This window comes from Hyaena hyaena, unplaced genomic scaffold, assembly GCF_003009895.1.
Source record: "Hyaena hyaena isolate Hyena2069 unplaced genomic scaffold, ASM300989v1 scaffold_182, whole genome shotgun sequence".
Lineage (NCBI taxonomy): Eukaryota > Metazoa > Chordata > Mammalia > Carnivora > Hyaenidae > Hyaena > Hyaena hyaena.
In genome coordinates, this window is record NW_024080814.1 from 2,736,436 (window position 1) to 2,756,061 (window position 19,626).

The 19,626-nt window shown below is 37.5% G+C and overlaps 1 protein-coding gene across 5 annotated transcripts in view; it reads left to right on the top strand.

The window, feature by feature from the left end:
- Positions 1-19,626, top strand: part of LMNTD1 (lamin tail domain containing 1) — a 160,121-nt gene that overhangs the window by 128,124 nt on the left and 12,371 nt on the right. For 4 of the 5 annotated variants that reach the window (XM_039240850.1, XM_039240849.1, XM_039240851.1 and 1 more), the window contains 4 exons: positions 4,120-4,306; positions 4,850-4,969; positions 7,170-7,387; positions 7,982-8,152. In XM_039240850.1, the coding sequence (XP_039096781.1) occupies positions 4,120-4,306; positions 4,850-4,969; positions 7,170-7,387; positions 7,982-8,152 (696 nt within the window). Of the gene's footprint in view, positions 1-4,119; positions 4,307-4,849; positions 4,970-7,169; positions 7,388-7,981; positions 8,153-13,337; positions 13,442-19,626 lie in introns of those variants that run through there. The other variant, XM_039240853.1, reaches the window with a different exon arrangement.

Here is a 19,626-nt window from a genome sequence, read left to right on the forward strand (position 1 = left end):
GAGAAATTACTATTTCAGAAATAGGTGTGTTTAACAATATATTCAACTTATTCAACTTAACTATAATCAAGGAAAAACAAATTAAAATAACAATGAGATACCATTTTGTACCCATGATATTGAAAATATTAAGAAATTTGAAAATTTTAAGTGTTAGTAGGGATGTGGGGAACAAGAGGGACCCTTGCATAGACAGTGGGTAAAGCATGCAATGGTGTGAATTGTCACAAGCCTTGTGTTAAATCCTTCATGGTTGCAGTTTAAGCAAAGCTAGAAGGTAGGGGAAAAAAAGAAATTAACAAGCCTGACAGATTATGTATGGCATTGTTTCCATGCTATGAAGCTGATGTTTTCTCTGGAAGTAAATGGTCAGACATTGAAGGGTTTACCCTTGTACAGAGATTGCTTGGAAGCAAAATTGAGACTAGTTAGGAGGGTAAAACACTGGAGAAACCACAGAGACACTGTTATAATATCACACAGAGGTGATGGGAGCCTAATGAAGATAGCAGCAATAGGGATGGAGAAAAGGGGATATATATAGGAGAATATAGGGATAGAATCAATAGTATTTGGTCATAGATAAGGTAAGGTTAAGAGAATGTGAAAGTAATGGAAATTTCAGGCATGGCCAACAGAATAAATGATGATGTAATTCACTAGAATAAGTTTCCCACTCTTCCCAAATGATGAGTTCAATTTGGGGAATGGTGATTCAGAGGCACCTTCAGGGTCTATGGTCAATTGTTTCTATGGGTTCTAAGCTCAGCTGGAAAGTCTAAGAGATTTAGATATAGCAGTCATGGTGTATTAATGGTTACTAAAGCCTTACTTATAGATGATATCACATATATGGAGTATGATGAGAATAAAAGAGGGTTAAGGACAGAATCCAAGGATCAATATCTGAGGGATGGGTGAAGAAGAAAAATCTGAAAAAGAGACTAAAAAGAAAAAAGAGAGAGACTGAGAGACCAAAAAGGAGCAACCAGACCAATAGAAGGAAACTGTGGACTTGGGTAAACAAGGAGAAGAGTCCCAAAAAAGAAGGCATATCTTACAGAGGCAAATACCACAGAGACATTAAGATAAATATTGAGTTGGTGGGAATGTAAGTTGGTACAGCCACTGTGGAAAACAGTAGGAAAGTTCCTCGAAAAATTAATATCATATGATCCAGAAATTTTACTTTTGAATATATGCCCAAAAATTAAAACAGTCTCAGGAGATAGATATATGGCACCCCTATGTTTATTCCAGCATTATTTACAATAGCCAAGTTAATGGAAGCAACATAAGTGTCCATCAAATAGATGAATGGATAAAGATGTGGTATATATATATAATATTTATATATACTCATCCATAAAAAAGAATGAAACCTTACCATTTGCAACAACATGAATGGATCTAGAGGGTATACTTCTAAATGAAATAAGCAAGACAGAGAAATACAGATAGCATATGACTTCACTTATTTGTGCAACCTAAAAAACAAAACAAAGAAACCGGAAACAGACTGATAGATAGTGAAAACAGACTGTTGGTTACAAGACTTGCAAGGGCTTGGGGCTAGGTGAAATAGGTGAAGGGGATTAAGAGGTACATACATTGAGCTATAAAATAAATCATGCTGATGTAATGTACAGCATTGAGAATATAGTCAATAATATTGTAATAACTTTATATGGTGACAGATGGTAACTAGACTTATCATGGGGATGATTTTGTAATGTGTAAAAATATTGAATCACTATGAAATACACCTGCAACTAATAGAATATTGTATGTCAATTATACATCAATAAAAATACTGTATTACATATTTGACAGTTGCTAAGAGAGTAGATCATAACTATGTATGGTGGTGGATGTTAACTAGACCCGTGGCAATCATTTTTCAGTGTATACAAATATCAAATCATTATGCTGTAAACCTGAAACTGATATAATATTTTTCAATTATATCTCAATAAAAAGTAAGTAACCAGTCAACTTATCTCAATTTACCAACCAAAAGTATATTGGTCATCTTGGAATAAGGCAGAAGTAGATGGTAGTGGATTGAGGAGTGAATAAGAGGTGAATTACTAACATAGTCTTTCCAAAAGCTTGACTGTAATAACAGTATTAAGTGAAGATGGAGGAAGGTTGTTTTTTTAAAGGTGGTAGCAGTTTGAAGATTCTTATGTATTTGGGGAGAAGGGGCAGTGTAGAAGGAGAGGTTAGTATTAAAAGACAAAGGGAGAATAACAAATGGACTGAGGTGCTGAAGCAGCAGGAGGAGGTGGTGAGCAGAGGTTTCACTGTACATGGGAGAAGAGCCCCTGTTCCACTGTAACAAGATGGGCTGGAACAGAGAAGAGGTAAAGTGGGTATGGGTGAACCTGCTTTTAAGTGGAAAGCAAGAAAACACACTTCTCTCTGATGGTCCTGTTTTCTTAGTGAGATTATTTGCTGAGAGTAAGGATGGAGATGTGAGGCAAGTATTTGTACACTGTTGGGGGAATGACGAACCATGCTGGTTCAGCTCATGAAGAACACAACTTGCTAAAACACACACACACACACACACACACACACACACACACCTCTTACCGCTAGTTACTAAAGGAATCATTAAAGGCCCACCTGTGGTTGAAGACCAGTTTATTCTGTGGCAGCAATTTATCCATGTGTATGTGTGCATATTTTGTAGCAGTAGTCAACCACCAGGCTTAAACAATTTGAATGTTTGCATCAAATCTCTTTGAGAATGTGTTAGTTGAGTGGGACAGAAGAACAAGTGCTAACACTTATTGAGTACTCTTGGACATGGCAATCTCTCTAAACCTCAGTTTCCTTGTCTGTAAAATGGGACTAAAAATAGTACTTGTGTCACTGGGTTGTCGTGAGAATTACATGAAATATTAGTGTCCCTCAATTTTTTTTACCATGGCCTTCAGTAAGAGGATTAAATGAATATCTATGAATTCACAATGCCTTTCCCAAAATATTTGGGGACTTAATGTGTTTAAAATTCATAATTTGGGGGATTTGAGGAAAGTAATATGATGACAAGAACACATATTACATAACACCCCATCAGGGCTTAGAAAAGTATCCAAAGTCAAACATTAATCTTTCCATAACCAAACATAATTAATAATCACACAAACCACAAATGTAGCTCTGAAGAGCCTCCCAAGAGTTTCAGGTCAGATTTTGCCACCAAAAGAATTCAGGTCAGATTTTTCTTCAAATGTATATTTTTGTTAGGTTTTTATTTAAAGTCCAGTTAATTGACATACAGTGCAATATTAGTTTCAGGGATAGAATTTAGTGATTCATCACTTACATACAACATCCAGTGCTCATCACAATGTCAAATGTGTTTTTAAGTTTTGGGGTTTTTTAGAAGTTTTTGGATTTTGGATTTGTCGATATGAAATTGCAGTTATAGATATAATCTTTACAATGCACCCGGACATAATAATGATCAGTTATTCTTATTGGCATTTCATTTTTAAAATGATAGCTATAACCCACCAAAGGGACTTCATGATGAACTACTGGGCTGTGACCCACACTCTAAGAAATGCTAACAGATAAATGTTTAGCCTAGTCCTTGCTACACACTAGGCTTTCAACACATTAGAGGAAAAAATTACCATCTTATGTTTGTATAATATTTTAAGTTTGCAGAAGTCTTTTAATCATGTAGTTGCTATACATCTTCACAGTAACTTTATCAGAAATAATATAAATACTTTAACTTTTATCTTTATTTATTTGGTAGTTTCATGTCTCAGTGCTTTTATGATGAACAGAAGGAAATTTAAATAATGATAAACACATATTCCTATGGCATTTATACTTTGACACCTAAAGCACTTTTTAACTTTTCTTGAATTATTTTATGTGAAAGAGAGAATTTTGTTTCATAGATAAACAATCAGAACTCAGAGATCAAGCCATTTGTCTTCGATTATAAAATACACCATTTCTACATAGACTGTGTTCAGTAGACTATACAGCTATTTGAAATTGTACTTTCAAAGCATATTATTCAGCCCTTAAAATAGACTATAGACACACTTCTCTCAAGTCACCTTATAATCTTTATGTTTTATTTTTTAGTACTCTTGGAGACATTAAAATAGCTGAAGTAAATGTCAAGGGTTTGTTCGTGAAGCTCATTAACTCTTCTCTTGACAAAGAACTGGAGATTGGAAATTATATTCTCCAGCAAAAAGTGAATGGACAAACAATCTCTTTGTACCGCTTCCTTCCAAACATCATAATGCAGGCCAATTGCACAGTAACAGTGAGTGTCAAATGTTAATGCTATGATGCTATGAACTAGAATTGTACAGGAAAAACTCATTTACCCAGCCAGACGGGCTCAGCACCAGTTGTTTCTTCATCATTTGATCTCTATGTAAAATGTGATTTCTCATTGTTGTTGGATATTTGTGCCACTTTGTCCATCCCTGGATGTAAATTAATACCCATAATTCAATTTCCATTGATTTCCTCAATTTGATGTACAATACCTTTTGTTTTTATGATTTCACTATTAAAAGGAAATTCTTAGGTTCCTAAAACTGAGCAAATATAATCCCTAAAAGAAAACAAAAGAGATTGTTTTCTTAGAGAACAGTAACTAGTTGATGCTGGAAGGTCCCTTTCTTGTGCTTTCCTTTAAGCCATGAACAGTAGCTTGGTGTTACACAGCTGACATTATACATTATATGGTCATATTTTAAAACCTCATGTGCTCAGAATGACACATTGCCATGACCCCCTGACATAAACAAACTATGTGAAGCTGCAATGGCATTGACAGTAACAAACCATTTTCTTACAGGTGTGGGCAGCTGAATCTGAAGCAAAGCATCAGCCACCGTCAGATTTTCTTTGGAGAGAACAAAACAAGTTTAAAACAAGCCCAGATTGTACAACAATTCTGTGCAAACCTAATGGTGAAGTCAGTGTCTGATTATCAATAATAGCTTTTAAAAGAATGGATAGCTCTCCTTAGATTCCCCTTCTCCTCTTAGCTGACTCAATTATTTTCCATCCTTACAAGCTTCGATAGAACTGTCACCAACTACAATAACATGTCAGGCAAATCAACAGCACCCTCTTCCCAGGGCAAAAATGCCAAAGAGCTACTTACAATTTGGCAAAGATAATTTTCATAGCCCATATTTCTAAGAAGTTACTTCAGATATTAGAATCAGGGATGGATTTTATTTATGATATTTAGGCCAAAGAATAGAATAAGAAAGAAATGTATTACACAGAGGCATTTTCTATTCATTTATTCATTTCTCAAATATTTGTTGAGATTATTGTCTATTACAATGGCTGTAATAAGTGCTGAGATTATTTTAAGAGACTAATATTCTAATGAAAGAATCTATACTCTAATTTGTAACAACTATATTTTAAATTCAATGTCACTATAAATTTTTTTAATGTTTTTATTTATTTTGGGGAGAGAGAGAGAGAGCATGAGCAGGGAAGGGGCAGCAGAAAGAGAGAGAGAGAGAGGGAGACACAGAATCTTAAGCAGGCTCCAGGCTCCGAGCTGTCAGCACAGAGCCCAACGTGGGGCTCGAACCCACAAACTGAGATCATGACCTGAGCCGAAGTCGGATGTTTAACCAACTGAGCCACCCAGGCACCCCTCAACTTCATTATAAATTTAGCATATTAGTAATAATTTGGAGTAACTCATTCCTAGTACTTGACAATTTTATATATTCCACCTTACCTTTTCCTTAGCATAATATAAGTATAAATATATGCCCAAAGACGCACTAATAAAGTTGAAAAGTATCTTTGTTTACAATAAAAAAAGTTAATCTTTTTGCAAAAACGTTATTTTGATTTTTTTTTAAATACCTCCTTTTTTTTTCTTACCCCCAGTCTAACTTACTATGTCATATAACTAGTAATCCAGATAATAGTTGATTGGAATCTATCTCTCTGATTGTCTTTCTGCTTAGATTGTACTGTCTCTTTTGAGTAGGCTTACTAACTTAAGAGCCATTTAATGTCTTCCTGTAAGAACAGCAGTTGTTAGACAAGGGGTACACGCATCTGCTGTAATTTTTGATGCCTTTACTCACTTACCTTTAGATCTTTCAGCAGGATCAAACTGAATTTTAAAACACTTCTAATGATTCTCACTGATGGGAAAAATAAGGTGATGTAATCTAAATTATTTACTCAGCCTGGTAAAAACTCATTAGCAGACTAGGATTAAGGAATTCCTGTTTTAGATTTTTCATCACACTTATCTACCCAATTATTCACTCTGCAAACACATTTGGGGTTTCTACTTTGTGTGCACATTGTTCCCAGGCACTGAGTGTTGAACCAGAGAGGCCAGATCTCTGAGCTCCTGGAATGCCCGTTTGAGTAAATGGCCATTCCCTGCAATGGAATTAGTCTTTGTACTTATACTTACTGCTCCTTTTCCTCTGATTTGAACTACTTTGCACATATAGGATCAGATTATTTCTGCAGGGTGATATAAACACAACTTTATTTGCTAGTGAAACTGATCAATTCATTCATATGGGAAATATTTCTTAGTGTCTGCCAAACATTAAGCAAGGTGCTAGGAAAAAAGAGCTTAAGTATTGCATGGTTTCTGTCCCCAGGAAACTCAGTCAGGAGTCTCCTTAAGAGTCCTACCTAGGATTCCGGCTCAAAGATTATCATTTCCTCTCCATGAATCTAGTTCTACTGCCCATTTGCTCATATACATACACATATACATCTATATATTAAATATTCAAAATTTGCTATTAACATTACAACTGTTTTTTGCATAGTTCTTTATAGCTAATGAAATTTAGTAGCTTAGCTGAATCTCACAACACCCTCATATAACAACTCCCGACCACCACCCTCCCCATTTCACATATGAGGACACAGTCCCAGGTAATAAGCAACTAATGTGTCTGAGGTTATGCAGCTTGTAATTTTCATAATTGGAAACTAAGGCCAGGATGTCTTACTACGTTCTCACTGTGTGTTTCATTAATTCACAAATAGTGAGTGAGTGACATTAAATTGTTTGACTTTGAAATTTTATTGCAATAAGTCTATGACATTTTAAAAAATGTATCTAACACCATTGGTATTTGATATTAATGAATCATTTTTGTTAGGCTGTTGCCTGGTACACTCCTATTCACTGGAAGCAAGCGTGGGAGAAATTAGAGACTGACATTGAATTTGACAGATGCTCAATTCATGTAAGTCCAGCGTCTCAAAGACACATGTTTCATTGGCCAACAGCTATATCTACAACTAAAGAAAAACAAGACAAATATAATAAAGATACCTCAAAAAATCAGATGGAACGAGTCAGAGTTTTTCTTAAAAGGTAAAAGTTGTTTGGCTTTTTAAAAAATTTTTTTAACTGAACAATTGGGAATAACTGCGTGACAAGTAGATACATGATGAATAGGTAAATAAATAATGACAAAAAAATCCTATTTCAAGTAGGATGGTAAAACCATAATACTATTTGTGTTTTGTGAAAAGCACAGAGAAAGCAGGGCTATAGTCTTGGGACAGTAGAGGCTGGTGACTTCCACGGGGCAATATCAAGACCCCTCTGGCCATTTCACTTCTTAATGACAATTCTGTTAGGGGCAAGGCTGCAGAGAGGTGAAGAGATGAAGTTATCTCCATGGCTTTAGCAGTGCCTGAGTGGAAGGAGAGGTGAATCATCGAGGAATTTCATTTTGGATCAAGAGTTGGCTTGTGGCTTAACGTGCAGAATTTATGCTTCTGATAAATGTATGGGCAAATGCTTCTGATGTTGTGATAAAAGCACTGCCCACAAGGTCTAGAAAAGACAAGTTTTTTGGTCTTAAAACATCTTTCACTTTAACTGAGGCTTCATTGCTAATGAACTATATAAGATACCTTTTGGGTTCACTTTGGGCTTAATTTTTTTTTTTTTTTTTTACAGAGAAAAAGAAAATCCACCAACTCTTTTTCCTAATAGCAGTCCTTGGTGCCACAGTCCTAGTGTCCCTGCACATCCCTACTGTCCTCTGACTGAACCTCGCAATACCAGTATGGCTGAAAGCAGCTTAGATAGACAGCCTAGGCCTCAGTCATCCATGCTGATCCAGCCCACGTAAGTCAAAGGGATATTTATTCCAGTGGAGAGTTAAGGGATGTTGGGGGGGGGGGGGGGGGGGGGGGGGGAAGGAGAGAAAGAATGAGGGAAGGAGGAGAGAGAAGGAGAGAGGGAGACCTGGTGAAAGGGGGTAAGTGATAAAATTCACCAAGTACTAAAAAATTTGGAGGACTGGGTGGCTCATTCAGTTGAGCATCTTACTCTTGGTTTCAGTTCAGTCATGATCTCATGGTTTGTGGGTTTGAGATCCGCATGGGGCTCCGTACGGACCGCACGGAGCCTGATTGGCGTTCTCTCTCTCCCTCTTTCTCTGCCCCTCCCCCGCTCACTCTCTCTGTCTCTCTCTCTCTCAAAATAAACAAACTTAAAAATAAGTAAATAAATAAATACTATTTGTTTCCTCAAGTGTAGATGGCTCCTAAATCAACTATCATAAATCATTCACTTATATTTGCTTTAGCACGGAGTCTTCCACTGTTCTTGATACCTGTTGAATGAATCTGTGAATCAAAAGAATAGTGTGGCCTGAAAGAGTATATAGGATTCTTGAAGTTTGGTCAGAAGTACATTTTGTTTTTCATTAGGCAAGAATAATTAGACTTACAAAATTATGCTATGCTTAAAGAAAAATTCATTTTATTCATTTTTTAAGGCTGAGTCATATTCCATTGTATATATATATATATATATATGCACTTCTTCTTTATTCATTCATCTATAGATGGACACTTTGGTTGCTTCCAAATCTTGGCTACTGTAAATAATGCTATAATAAACATAACGTTGCATATCTTTTGGAATTAGTGGGTTTTTTTTCTCTTTTGGTAAATAGCCAGCAGTGAAAATACTGGATCATATAGTAATTCTATTTTCAATTTTTTGAGGAACTTCTATACTGTCTTTCACAGCGGCTGCACCAATTTACATTCCTTCCAGCAGTGCACATGGTTCTTTTTTCTCCACATTCCCACCAACACTTGTTATTTCTTGTCTTTTTTTTATTTTAGCCATTCCAACAGGTGTGAGGTGATGTTTCATTTTGGTTTTGATTTGCATTTTCCTAATTAGTGATATTGAGTATCATTTTATGTATCTGTTGGCTATCTGTATATCTTCTTTGGAAAAATGTATATTCATGTTCTCTCTCCATTTTTCAGTAGGATTATTTTTTTCTTTGGTGTTCAATTGTATAAGTTCTTTTTTTTCAAGTTTTTATTTAAATTCTAGATAGTCCACATACAGTGTAATATTAGTTTTAGGCGTAGAATTTAGTGATACATCACTTACATACAACACCCAGTGCTCATCCCAAGTGCTCTCCTTAATAGCCATCACCCATTTGACCCATTCCCCTACCCATCTCCCCTCCAGTAACTATGTTCTCTAAAGTTGAGTCTGTTTTCCAGTTTATGCCTCTTTATTTTCCCCTATGTTCATCTGTTTTGTTTCTTAAATTCCACATAAGAATGAAATCATATGGTATTTGTCTTTCTTGGAATGACTTATTTAACTTAGCATAATACATTCTAGCTCTATCCACCACATTGTAAAAGGCAAGAATTTGTTCTTTATTATGGCTAATATCCCATTGTATATATATACAGCTCACCTTCTTTATCCATTCATCAGGTGAAGGATACTTGGGCTGTTTCCATAATTTAGCTATTGTTGATAATGCTTCTATAAACATCAGGGTGTATGTATTCCTTCAAATTAGTATTTTTGTAACCTTTTGGTAAATACTAAATAGTACAATTGCTGGATCATAGGGTAGTTCTATTTTTTACTTTGTGAGGAACCTCCTTACTGTTCTCCGGAATGACTGCACCAGTTTACATTCCTACCAGCAGTGCAGGAGGGCTACCCTTTCTCCACATCCTCACCAACACCTTTGTTTCCTGTGTTGTTAATTTTAGCCATTCTGACAGGTGTGAGGTGATGTCTCATTGGAGTTTTGATTTGTATTTCCCTGATGATGAGTGATGTTAAGCATCTTTTCATGTGCCTGCTAGCCATCTGTATGTCTTTTTTAGAAAAATGTCTATTCATGTCTTCTGCCCATTTTTAACTGGATTATTTGGTTTTGGGGTGTTGGATTTAATAAGTTCTTTATATATTTTGGATACTAACCCTTTATCAGATAAGTAAGATGTTAAAGCCCCCTACTATTATTATATTACTATTAATTACTTCCTTTATGTGTATGTTATTAGCTACTTTATGTGTTTGGCTGCACTTATGTTGGGTGCATAAATAATTACAATTGTTATGTCTTCTTGTTAAATTGTTCCCTTTATGATTATATAGTGTCTTTCTTTGTCTTCTGTTATACTGTTTCTTTTAAAGGCTATTTTGTTTAATATGTATTGCTACCCCAGCTTTCTTTACACCTCACTCTGGATGATAAATGCTTTTCAATCCCTTCACTTTAAAAAATTTTTTTAACATTTATTTATTTTTGAGAGACAGAGACAGAGCACAAGCAGGGGAGGGGCAGAGAGAGAAATGGAAATACAGAATCAGAAGCAAGCTGTAGGCTCTGAGCTGTCATCACAGAGCCCGACCCAGGGCTCAAACCCATGAACCATGAGATCATGACCTGAGCCAAAGTTGGTCACTTAACTGACTGAGACACCCATGTGCCTCTCAATTCCTTTACTTTTAATCTGCATGTATCTTTAGGTCTGAAATGAGCATCATTTCATACCCAGCAGATAAATGGGTATTGCTTTTTTTATCCATCCCATCCCCCTATGTCTTTTGACTGGAGCATTTAGTACATTTATATTCAAAATAATTAGTGATAGATATGGGTATTTATTGCCATTATGCTTCTTGTTTTATGGTTGTTTTTTAGAAATTGTTACTTTCTTCCCTTGCTCTCTTTTCTCACAGTTTGTTGGCTTTTTTTAAAGTTTATTTATTTATTTTGAGAGAGAGAGTGCACACATAAGTTGTGAGGGGAAGAGAGAGGAGAGAAAGAATCCCAAGCTTTCAGCACAGAACCTGATGTGGGGCCTGAATCCATGAACCATGAGACAATGTCCTGAGCTGAAAACAAGAGTCAGATGCTTAACTGACTGAGCCACTCAGGTGTCCCTGCTGGCTTTTTTAGTGATATGTATGGATTCCTTTTCTCCTCATTTTTTGCATATCTATGAATGGTTTGACTTGTTATCTCTTATATATATATAAGGCCTATATATATAGGCTTATATATACCATCTTATGCATATATAGCAGTCTATATTAAGGTTACAGTCATTAAAGTTTGAACCCATTCTTTACTCCTCACCCTCCCACATTTTAGGCATATGGTGTTATATTCTACATCCTTTTATTTTTTAATATCTTACCAGATTTTTATAGATAAACTTAATTTTATTGCTTTTGTGCTTTCTACTTTTCTTACTCCTACTTATGGTCTTTCCTTTCCATTCAAACAGTTGCCTTTTACATTTCTGTTGGGCTGGTTTAGTGGTCATGTATTCCTTTAACTGTTGTGTGTATGGGAAACTCTATGTATTTTTCTATTATGTTAAAATGACAGGCTTCCTGAATAGAATATTCTTGGCTGTGGGTTTTTTTTCATGCCACTCCTCCCTGGGCTGCAAGGTCTCTGTTGAAAAATCCACTGTTAGCTTTATGGGGTTTCCCTTGTATGTAACTGTTTTCTTTTCTCTTTTTGCTTTTAATCATCTCTCTGTCTCACTACTTTTTGTCATTTTAATCACTATATGTCTTGGTGTGGATTTTCTTGGTTTGATTTTGTTGGGGGCTCTCTGTTCCTCCTGGATCTGGATTTGATTTCTTCAAATGCAAGAAGTTTTCAGCTATTATTTCTTCAAAGTTTCTGCTTCCATTCTCTTTTCTTTTTTGATCCCTATAATGTAAATACTATGCTTGATGGTGTCACTAGGTTTCCTATGTCTATTTTCCTTTTTTTTATTATTAGTTTTCTCTCCTGATCAGCTTGATTGCTTTCCATTACTCTGTCCTCTAGGTCACTGATTCATTCTTCCACTTCCTCTAGTCTACTATTTATTCCATCTAGTGTAATTTTAACATTCATTGATTATTGAGTTTTTCATCTCTGATTGGTTCTTTTTTGTTTTCTCTCTCTGTTGAGGGTCTCACTGATGTTTTCTACTCTTTTCTCCAGTCCACTAAGTATCTTTGTGACCATTACTTTAATTATCTAGCAGGCATATTATTTATCTCTGTTTTATTTAACTCACGTGCTCTGATTTTGTCCTGTTCTTTCATCTGGGACCTATTCTTCTGTCCCCTCAGTTTGTCTAACTCTCTATGTCTGTTTCTATATGTTAAGAAATTCAGGTATGCCTCCTGCTCTTGAAAGTAGTGGCCTTAAGAAGAAGATGTCCTATGGAGCTCTGCAGTGCAGTGTTCCCTGTTACCAGAACCTGGCACTTTAGAAGTGCCTGCTAGGTTGTGTGTGCCCTACTATTGTGGCTGACTCACATTTGCCTTCATTCCAGTCATTTGCAATGACTCTCTGCCTGTTGTGGGAGGTGTTTGGTCCCTGTGTTGTGAGTGGGCCAGTCGGGGGCACCCTTAGGCTTGACTTGAGTCAGACCAGTTGTTTGCCAGCACTTAATAGCACTGAACTGCAAACCTTTCTTTTGTGTTGACCACTGAGAAGATTTCACCGGTAGTCAGGGCCTGCAGTCAGACCTGAAATTTGCTCCCAGACTACCAGACTACTGTGGGGCTTCTGTTGGACTGGCTTCTGTCATTATTGTCCCCTCTCCCAGGAGTCACTTTGCAGTGGTCCTGGCCCCTGCTGGAGCTTTTTGTACACTGCCAGGCTTGAGGCACCACTTAGGATGGACTCCAGGCAAGAGTATATTAGAGGAGATAGTCCACAGAAAAACATGGGAGTGGACTGTGGTGTCAGCAAAAACCATGCTGGTCTGCTGTGGGAGGGAACTCACAGCCACTTGGGACAACTGCCAAAGTTTGCCAGGTTGAAAGGAGCAGATCTGCAGAAGCTTACAGTGACTTGGCATGCAGTGTTAGCAGAGTTGCCTCTGCCATGGTGGGGGATCCTTAGCCACTTTGGAGAACTCCTGCTAAAGCTGTGTCCATAGGAGAGCCCAGGAGTGGAGGATACTTTTAACAAGCTGGGTGGAGTGTGTTAGCACTGCCCTTGTTCCCACAGGTGTCTGTATATCTAGGCTGGGGGACACGGGAGGGAAATGGAACCCATCAGGTCTTTTGTTCTTGGAGTCATCTCCGAAAGATCCCTGCCTCTCCAGCACATACTCTGAGATAAGTAAATAAATCTTCTATATTTCAGGCATTTTTCAAACTGCTGCTTCTATACTATATCTTAGCAGGGCTGTTTGCTGTGCTGTCCCTATAAGAGCAGAGACTCCACCCTCCCAGCTCTCCCAGATCTGAGTCACTGATTTTTAAAGTTCCACTTTGCCACATCCCATAGAGTTTGGATTGTTGTATTTCCATTTGTTTCCATATATTCTTTAATTTCTTCTCTAATTGCCTGATTGACCCATTCATTCTTTAGTAGGGTGTTCTTTAACCTCCATGTTTCTGGAGGTTTTCCAGACTTCTTCTTGTGATTGATTTCAAGTTTCATAGCATTGTGATCTGAAAGAGTGCATGGTATGAACTCAATTATTTTATATTAATTGAGGACTGCTTTATGTCACAGTATGTGATCTATATTGAAGAATGTGCCATGTGCACTTGAGAAGAAAATGAATTCCATGGCCTCAGGATGTAGAGTTCTAAATATATCTGTCAAAAGTTATATGCCAACAAATTGGACTACTTAGAAGAAATGGACAAGTTCCTAAACACACACACACACACACACACACACACTACCAAAATTCACATAGGAAGAGATAGAAAATCTGAACAAACCCATAACTAGTGAAGAAATTGAATCAGTTATCAAAAATCTCCCAACAAATAAGAGCCCTGGGCCAGATGGCTTCCCTGGGGAATCCTACCAGACATTTAAAACAGAATTAATACCCATTCTCCTCAAGCTATTCCAAAACATAGAAATCGAAGGAAAACTTCCAGACTCATTTTATGAAGCCAGCATCACTTGGATTCCCAAGCCAGACAGATACTCAGCAAAAAACGAGAACTCTACAGGCCAATATCCTTGATGAATACAGATGCAAAAATCCTCAACAATATACTTGCAAATCGAATCCAACAGCACATTAAAAGAATTATCCACCAAGATTAAGTGGGGTTCATTCCTGGGTTACAGGGCCGGTTCAATATTTGCAAATCAATCAATGTGATACATCACATCAACAAAAGGAAAGATAAAAACTAGATGATCCTTTCGATAGATGCAGAAAAAGCATGTGACAAAATACAGCATCTCTTCTTAATAAAGACCCTCGAGAAAGTTGGGATATAAGGAACTTACTTAAACATCATAAAAGTCATCTATGAGAAGCCCTCAGCTAACATCATCATCAATGGGGAAAAACTGAGAGCTTTCCCCCTGAGATCAGGAACACAACAGGGATGTCCACTCTCACCACTGTTGTTTCACATAGTGCTGGAAGACCTAGCATCAGCCATCAGACAACAAAAGGAAATAAAAGGCATCAGAATTGGCAAAGAAGAAGTCAAACTTTCACTTTTCGCAGACGACATGATACTTTACATAGAAAGCCTGGCAGATCCCACCAGAAGCCTACTAGAACTGATCCATGAAGTCAGCAAAGTTGCAGGATACAATATCAACGTACAGAAATCAGTTGCATTTTTATATACCAACAATGAAGCAACAGAAAGAGAAATCAAGAAACTGATCCCATTCACAATTGCACAAAAAAAACATAAAATACCTAGGAATAAACCTAACCAAAGATATAAGAGATCTGTATGATGAAAACTATAGAAAACTTATGAAGGAAATTGAAGAAGACACAAAGAAATGGAAAAACAGTCCATGCTCATGGATTGGAAGAATAAATATAGTTAAAATGTCATTACTATCCAAAGCAATCTACACATTCAATGCAATCCCAATCAAACTTGCACCAGCATACCTCTCTAAACTAGAACAAACTATCCTAAAATTTGTATGGAACCACAAAAGACCCCAAATAGCCAAAGTAATATTTTTTTCATCATGATAAGTGTACCTTTATTTTTTTTGTTTTTTGTTTTACAAATAGTTTATTATCAAGTTGGTTTCCATATAACACCCAGTGCTTATCCCCACAAGTGCCCTCCTCCATGCCCAACTCCCCCCTCTCCCCCCCACACCCATGAATCCTCAGTTTGTTCTCAGTATTCAAGAGCCTTTCATAGTTTGCCTCTCTCCCTCTCCCCCACTATTCCCCCCTTCTTCTCCCCCTTGGTCCTCCGTTAAGTTCCTCCTAATCCTCCTATACGTGCAAATGGGCAGAAGATATGAATAGACACTTCTCCATAGAGGACATCCAGATGGCCAACAGACACATGAAACGATGCTCAGCGCCCCTCCTCATCAGGGAAATACAAATCAAAACCACACTGAGATACCACCTCACGCCAGTCAGAGTGGCTAAAATGAGCAAATCAGAGAACTCTAGATGCTGGCAAGGATGTGGAGAAATGGGCACCCTACTACACTGTTGGTGGGAATGTAAATGGGTGCAGCCCCTCTGGAAAACAGTGTGGAGGTTCCTCAAAAAGTTAACAATAGAATTCCCCTATGACCCAGCAATAGCACTGCTAGGAATTTATCCAAGGGATACAGGAGTGCTGATGCATAGGGGCACATGGACCCCAATGGTCATAGCAGCACTCTCAACAGTAGCCAAAGTAATATTGAAGAAGATGAAGGCATCACCATCCCAGACTTTAGCCTCTACTACAAAGCTGTCATCATCAAGACACTATGGTTTTGGCATAAAAACAGACACATAGACCAATGGAATAGAACAAAGAATTCAGAATTGGACCCACAAATGTACAGCCAACTAATCTTTGACAAAGCGGGAAAGAGTATCCAATGGACAAAAGACAGCCTCTTTAACAGATGGTGCTGGGAGAACTGGACAGCAACATGCAAAAGAATGAAACTAGATCATTTTCTCATACCATTCACAAAAATAAACTCCAAGTGGATCAAGGACCTGAACGTGAGACAGGACACCATCAAAACCCTAAAGGAGAAAGGAGGAATTTGACCTCAACTGCAGCAATTTCTTATGTGACACATCCCCAAAGGCAAGGGAATCAAGAACAAAAATGAACTTTTGGGACCTCATCAAGATGAAAAGCTTCTGCACAGCAAAGGAAACAATCCATAAAACTAATAGGCAACCGACAGAATGGGAAAAGATAGTTGCAAATGACATATCAGATAGAGGGCTAGTATCCAAAATCTCTAAGGAAGTCACCAAACTCCACACCCGAAAACCAGATAATCCAGTGAAGAAATGGGCAGAAGACATGAACAGACACTTCTCCAAAGAGGACATCCACATGTCCAACAGACACATGAAACGATGCTCAGCATCCCTCCTCATCAGGGAAATACAAATCAAAACCACACTGAGATACCACCTCACGCCAGTCAGAGTGGCTAAAATGAGCAAATCAGAGAACTCTAGATGCTGGCGAGGATGTGGAGAAACGGGCACCCTCCTACACTGTTGGTGGGAATGTAAACTGGTACAGCCCCTCTGGAAAACAGTGTGGAGGTTCCTCAGGAAACTAACAATAGAACTCCCCTATGACCCAGCAATAGCACTGCTAGGAATTTACCCAAGGGATACAGAAATGCTGAGGCATAGGAGCACATGTACCCCAATGTTCATAGCAGCACTCTCCACAATAGCTAAAACATGGAAAGAGCCTAAGTGTCCATCAACAGATGAATGGATCAAGAAGATGTGGTTTATCTATACCATGGAATACTACATGGCAATGAGAAACAATGAAATCTGGCCATGTGTAGCAACATGGATGGATCTTGAGGGTGTTATGCTGAGCGAAATAAGTCAGGCAGAGAAGGACAAATATCGTATGTTTGCACATATAGGAGGATTAGGAGCAACTTAATGGAGGACTATGGGGTAGAAGAAGGGGAAAAATAGTTGCTTAGAGGGAGGGAGACAAACCATGAGAGACTGTTGAATGCTGAGAACAAACTGAGGGCTGATGGGGGTGGGGGTGAAGTGAAGGGAGTGATGGGCATGGAGGAGGGCACTTGTGGGGATGAGCACTGGGTGTTATATGGAAACCAACTTGACAACAAACTATTTAAATAAAGAAAGAAAATAAATTAAAAATCAATAAAATAAAGTTCCACTGATTGTTAAACACCTTTGGTTTTCAAAGCCAAACATTATAGGGATTTGTCCTCCCCATGCTGGTTTCCTGTGCCTGAGGTGCCTGGTATAGTGTCTGGTTCTCTCCCTGTCTCTACACTGCTGGTATCCCTCTCTCCTTGGGACAGTCCTATGGTTCCATTTGGCTTCCAACCATGTCTCTGCGCTTCTTACCTTCTTTGATGTGGCCTCTTCTCTACATTTAGCTGTGGAGAGTCTATTCTGCATGTCTTTGGGTTGTTTTCTTGGTTATTTGCACTGATGTCGGTGTTGTCTAGGTGTATCCCTGGGACGAAGTGGACTAGGATCCTCCTACTCTGCCATCTTCCGCAGAAGTCCTATACCGTCTTCTTATGTTATTAAATTGACTAGGTTCTCTGACATATTGTGGAATAGGTCCAATAAGCATGACTATCTTTGGCTTGTTTCTATTCTTGATAATAATGATTCTAAAGCAATAGCAGGATGTTTGCCAAAAGTTACCACTTATTATTTGTTCTGCTGAGAATTTATTCCCATAGGAATTAACAGAAACTTAGGGGAATGTTCTGAATGGAAACTGGATGGAAATCACAAGATGCACAGAGGGTCTAGTTAACTTAGTGGATTAATAGTTTATTAAATGATTAAATAAGATATGAAACTCATTCTCCTCCACTAAAGGTTCACAACAAAGTAACACACACACACACACACACACACACACACTTGTCTGAGGAAAGTATTCCTGATAATTATGGAGTTATGAGAGAGGGTTTCATCAAAGCTCCCTACCAAAAAAAAGCCAAAAATTGTGAATAGAATCTCCTTAAGAGTCCTTTCAGCTACCCTACCAAGGGGTGCCATCCACTGGGTCTTCACTTACATGAACTACCAAATCTCTTTCCATAATTACTTTCATTTTCTCTTTTAGAAGCACACTTCTTCCCATACCTTCTGAGATCACCACAACTTCTATCAAAAGGCTGTCAAGATATCTTCCCTGTCATAAGAGAAATCTGATGACAGATACTGAAATAATAAATTTTCATCTCATGATAAGTCCCATTATTATTCCCATTTCACAGGTAAACAGTGATAGAGCTAGAAAATTTTCCCTCTTTGAAATTGTTTTAATACTATAAAATACATAAAGATGCAAGACAGGCCTCTTCCTACTCACTCAACTGACAATGTTACTATGTTGTCATATTTGCATCAGCTATTTTCTTTTTTAAAAGAAATAAGTATTACTTATAAAGCAGAGTTCCTCTCTGTTTCCTTTTGTGGCCCTTGTCTGCTCTGCCTCTCCCAGAAGCAATATCCACGAACTTGGGTGGTGGTGGTGGTGCTTGTATTGTGGTGTTGTTCAGCTCAAATCTAACTTGAAATTCTGAATTTTTCTACTATGAACTGTGGAAGCTCAGAAAACTTATCTGTTGTTGCTAAATATGTCTTCCAAGCCTAGAATACATCATTCCTTCTACAAAGAATATATATTAAAGGCATGTTATCAACAAAATTAAACTATTTCTTTACCTTACTAGAAGAATTGAAGGGGCACTAAACAAAAGAAACAAGGAGAGAACAATGACATCTGGGTAAAGCATTTTCTACCGTAAGCAAATTACTCAAAAATGGCTGAGTGCCTATAATAAATCACAGTGCTAAGCACCCCAGACACCAAAACAAATAAGGCACTCTCTTTCTAGGGAGAAAAATAAATAGTAAAGCACAAAAGTAGTAGGTTAGTGACTTTCAAATATTCCTGACCATAAAGCACAGTAAGAAATACGGTTTACATCACTACTCAATATACATATACTCATGTACATACGCAACTGAAACCAAAGTTTCAAAAGGCAGTACTTAATTTTCTGAGCTGTTTGCATTTCCTACTTTGTTCTATTTCATTTTTAAGTACCTGTCATGACCCCCTAAATTTACTTCATAATCAATAAATGGGATAGGATCTCTGTTCAAAAAAGATTGTTTTAGAAACATTTGTTTTGTTATTTTTTATTTTTTTTTAGTCTTTTGACATAGCATTTTATTTTATTTTATTTTATTTTATTTTTTTTTTTACAAATAGTTTATTGTCAAATAAGTTTCCACATAACACTCAGTGCTCATCCCCACAAGTGCCCTCCT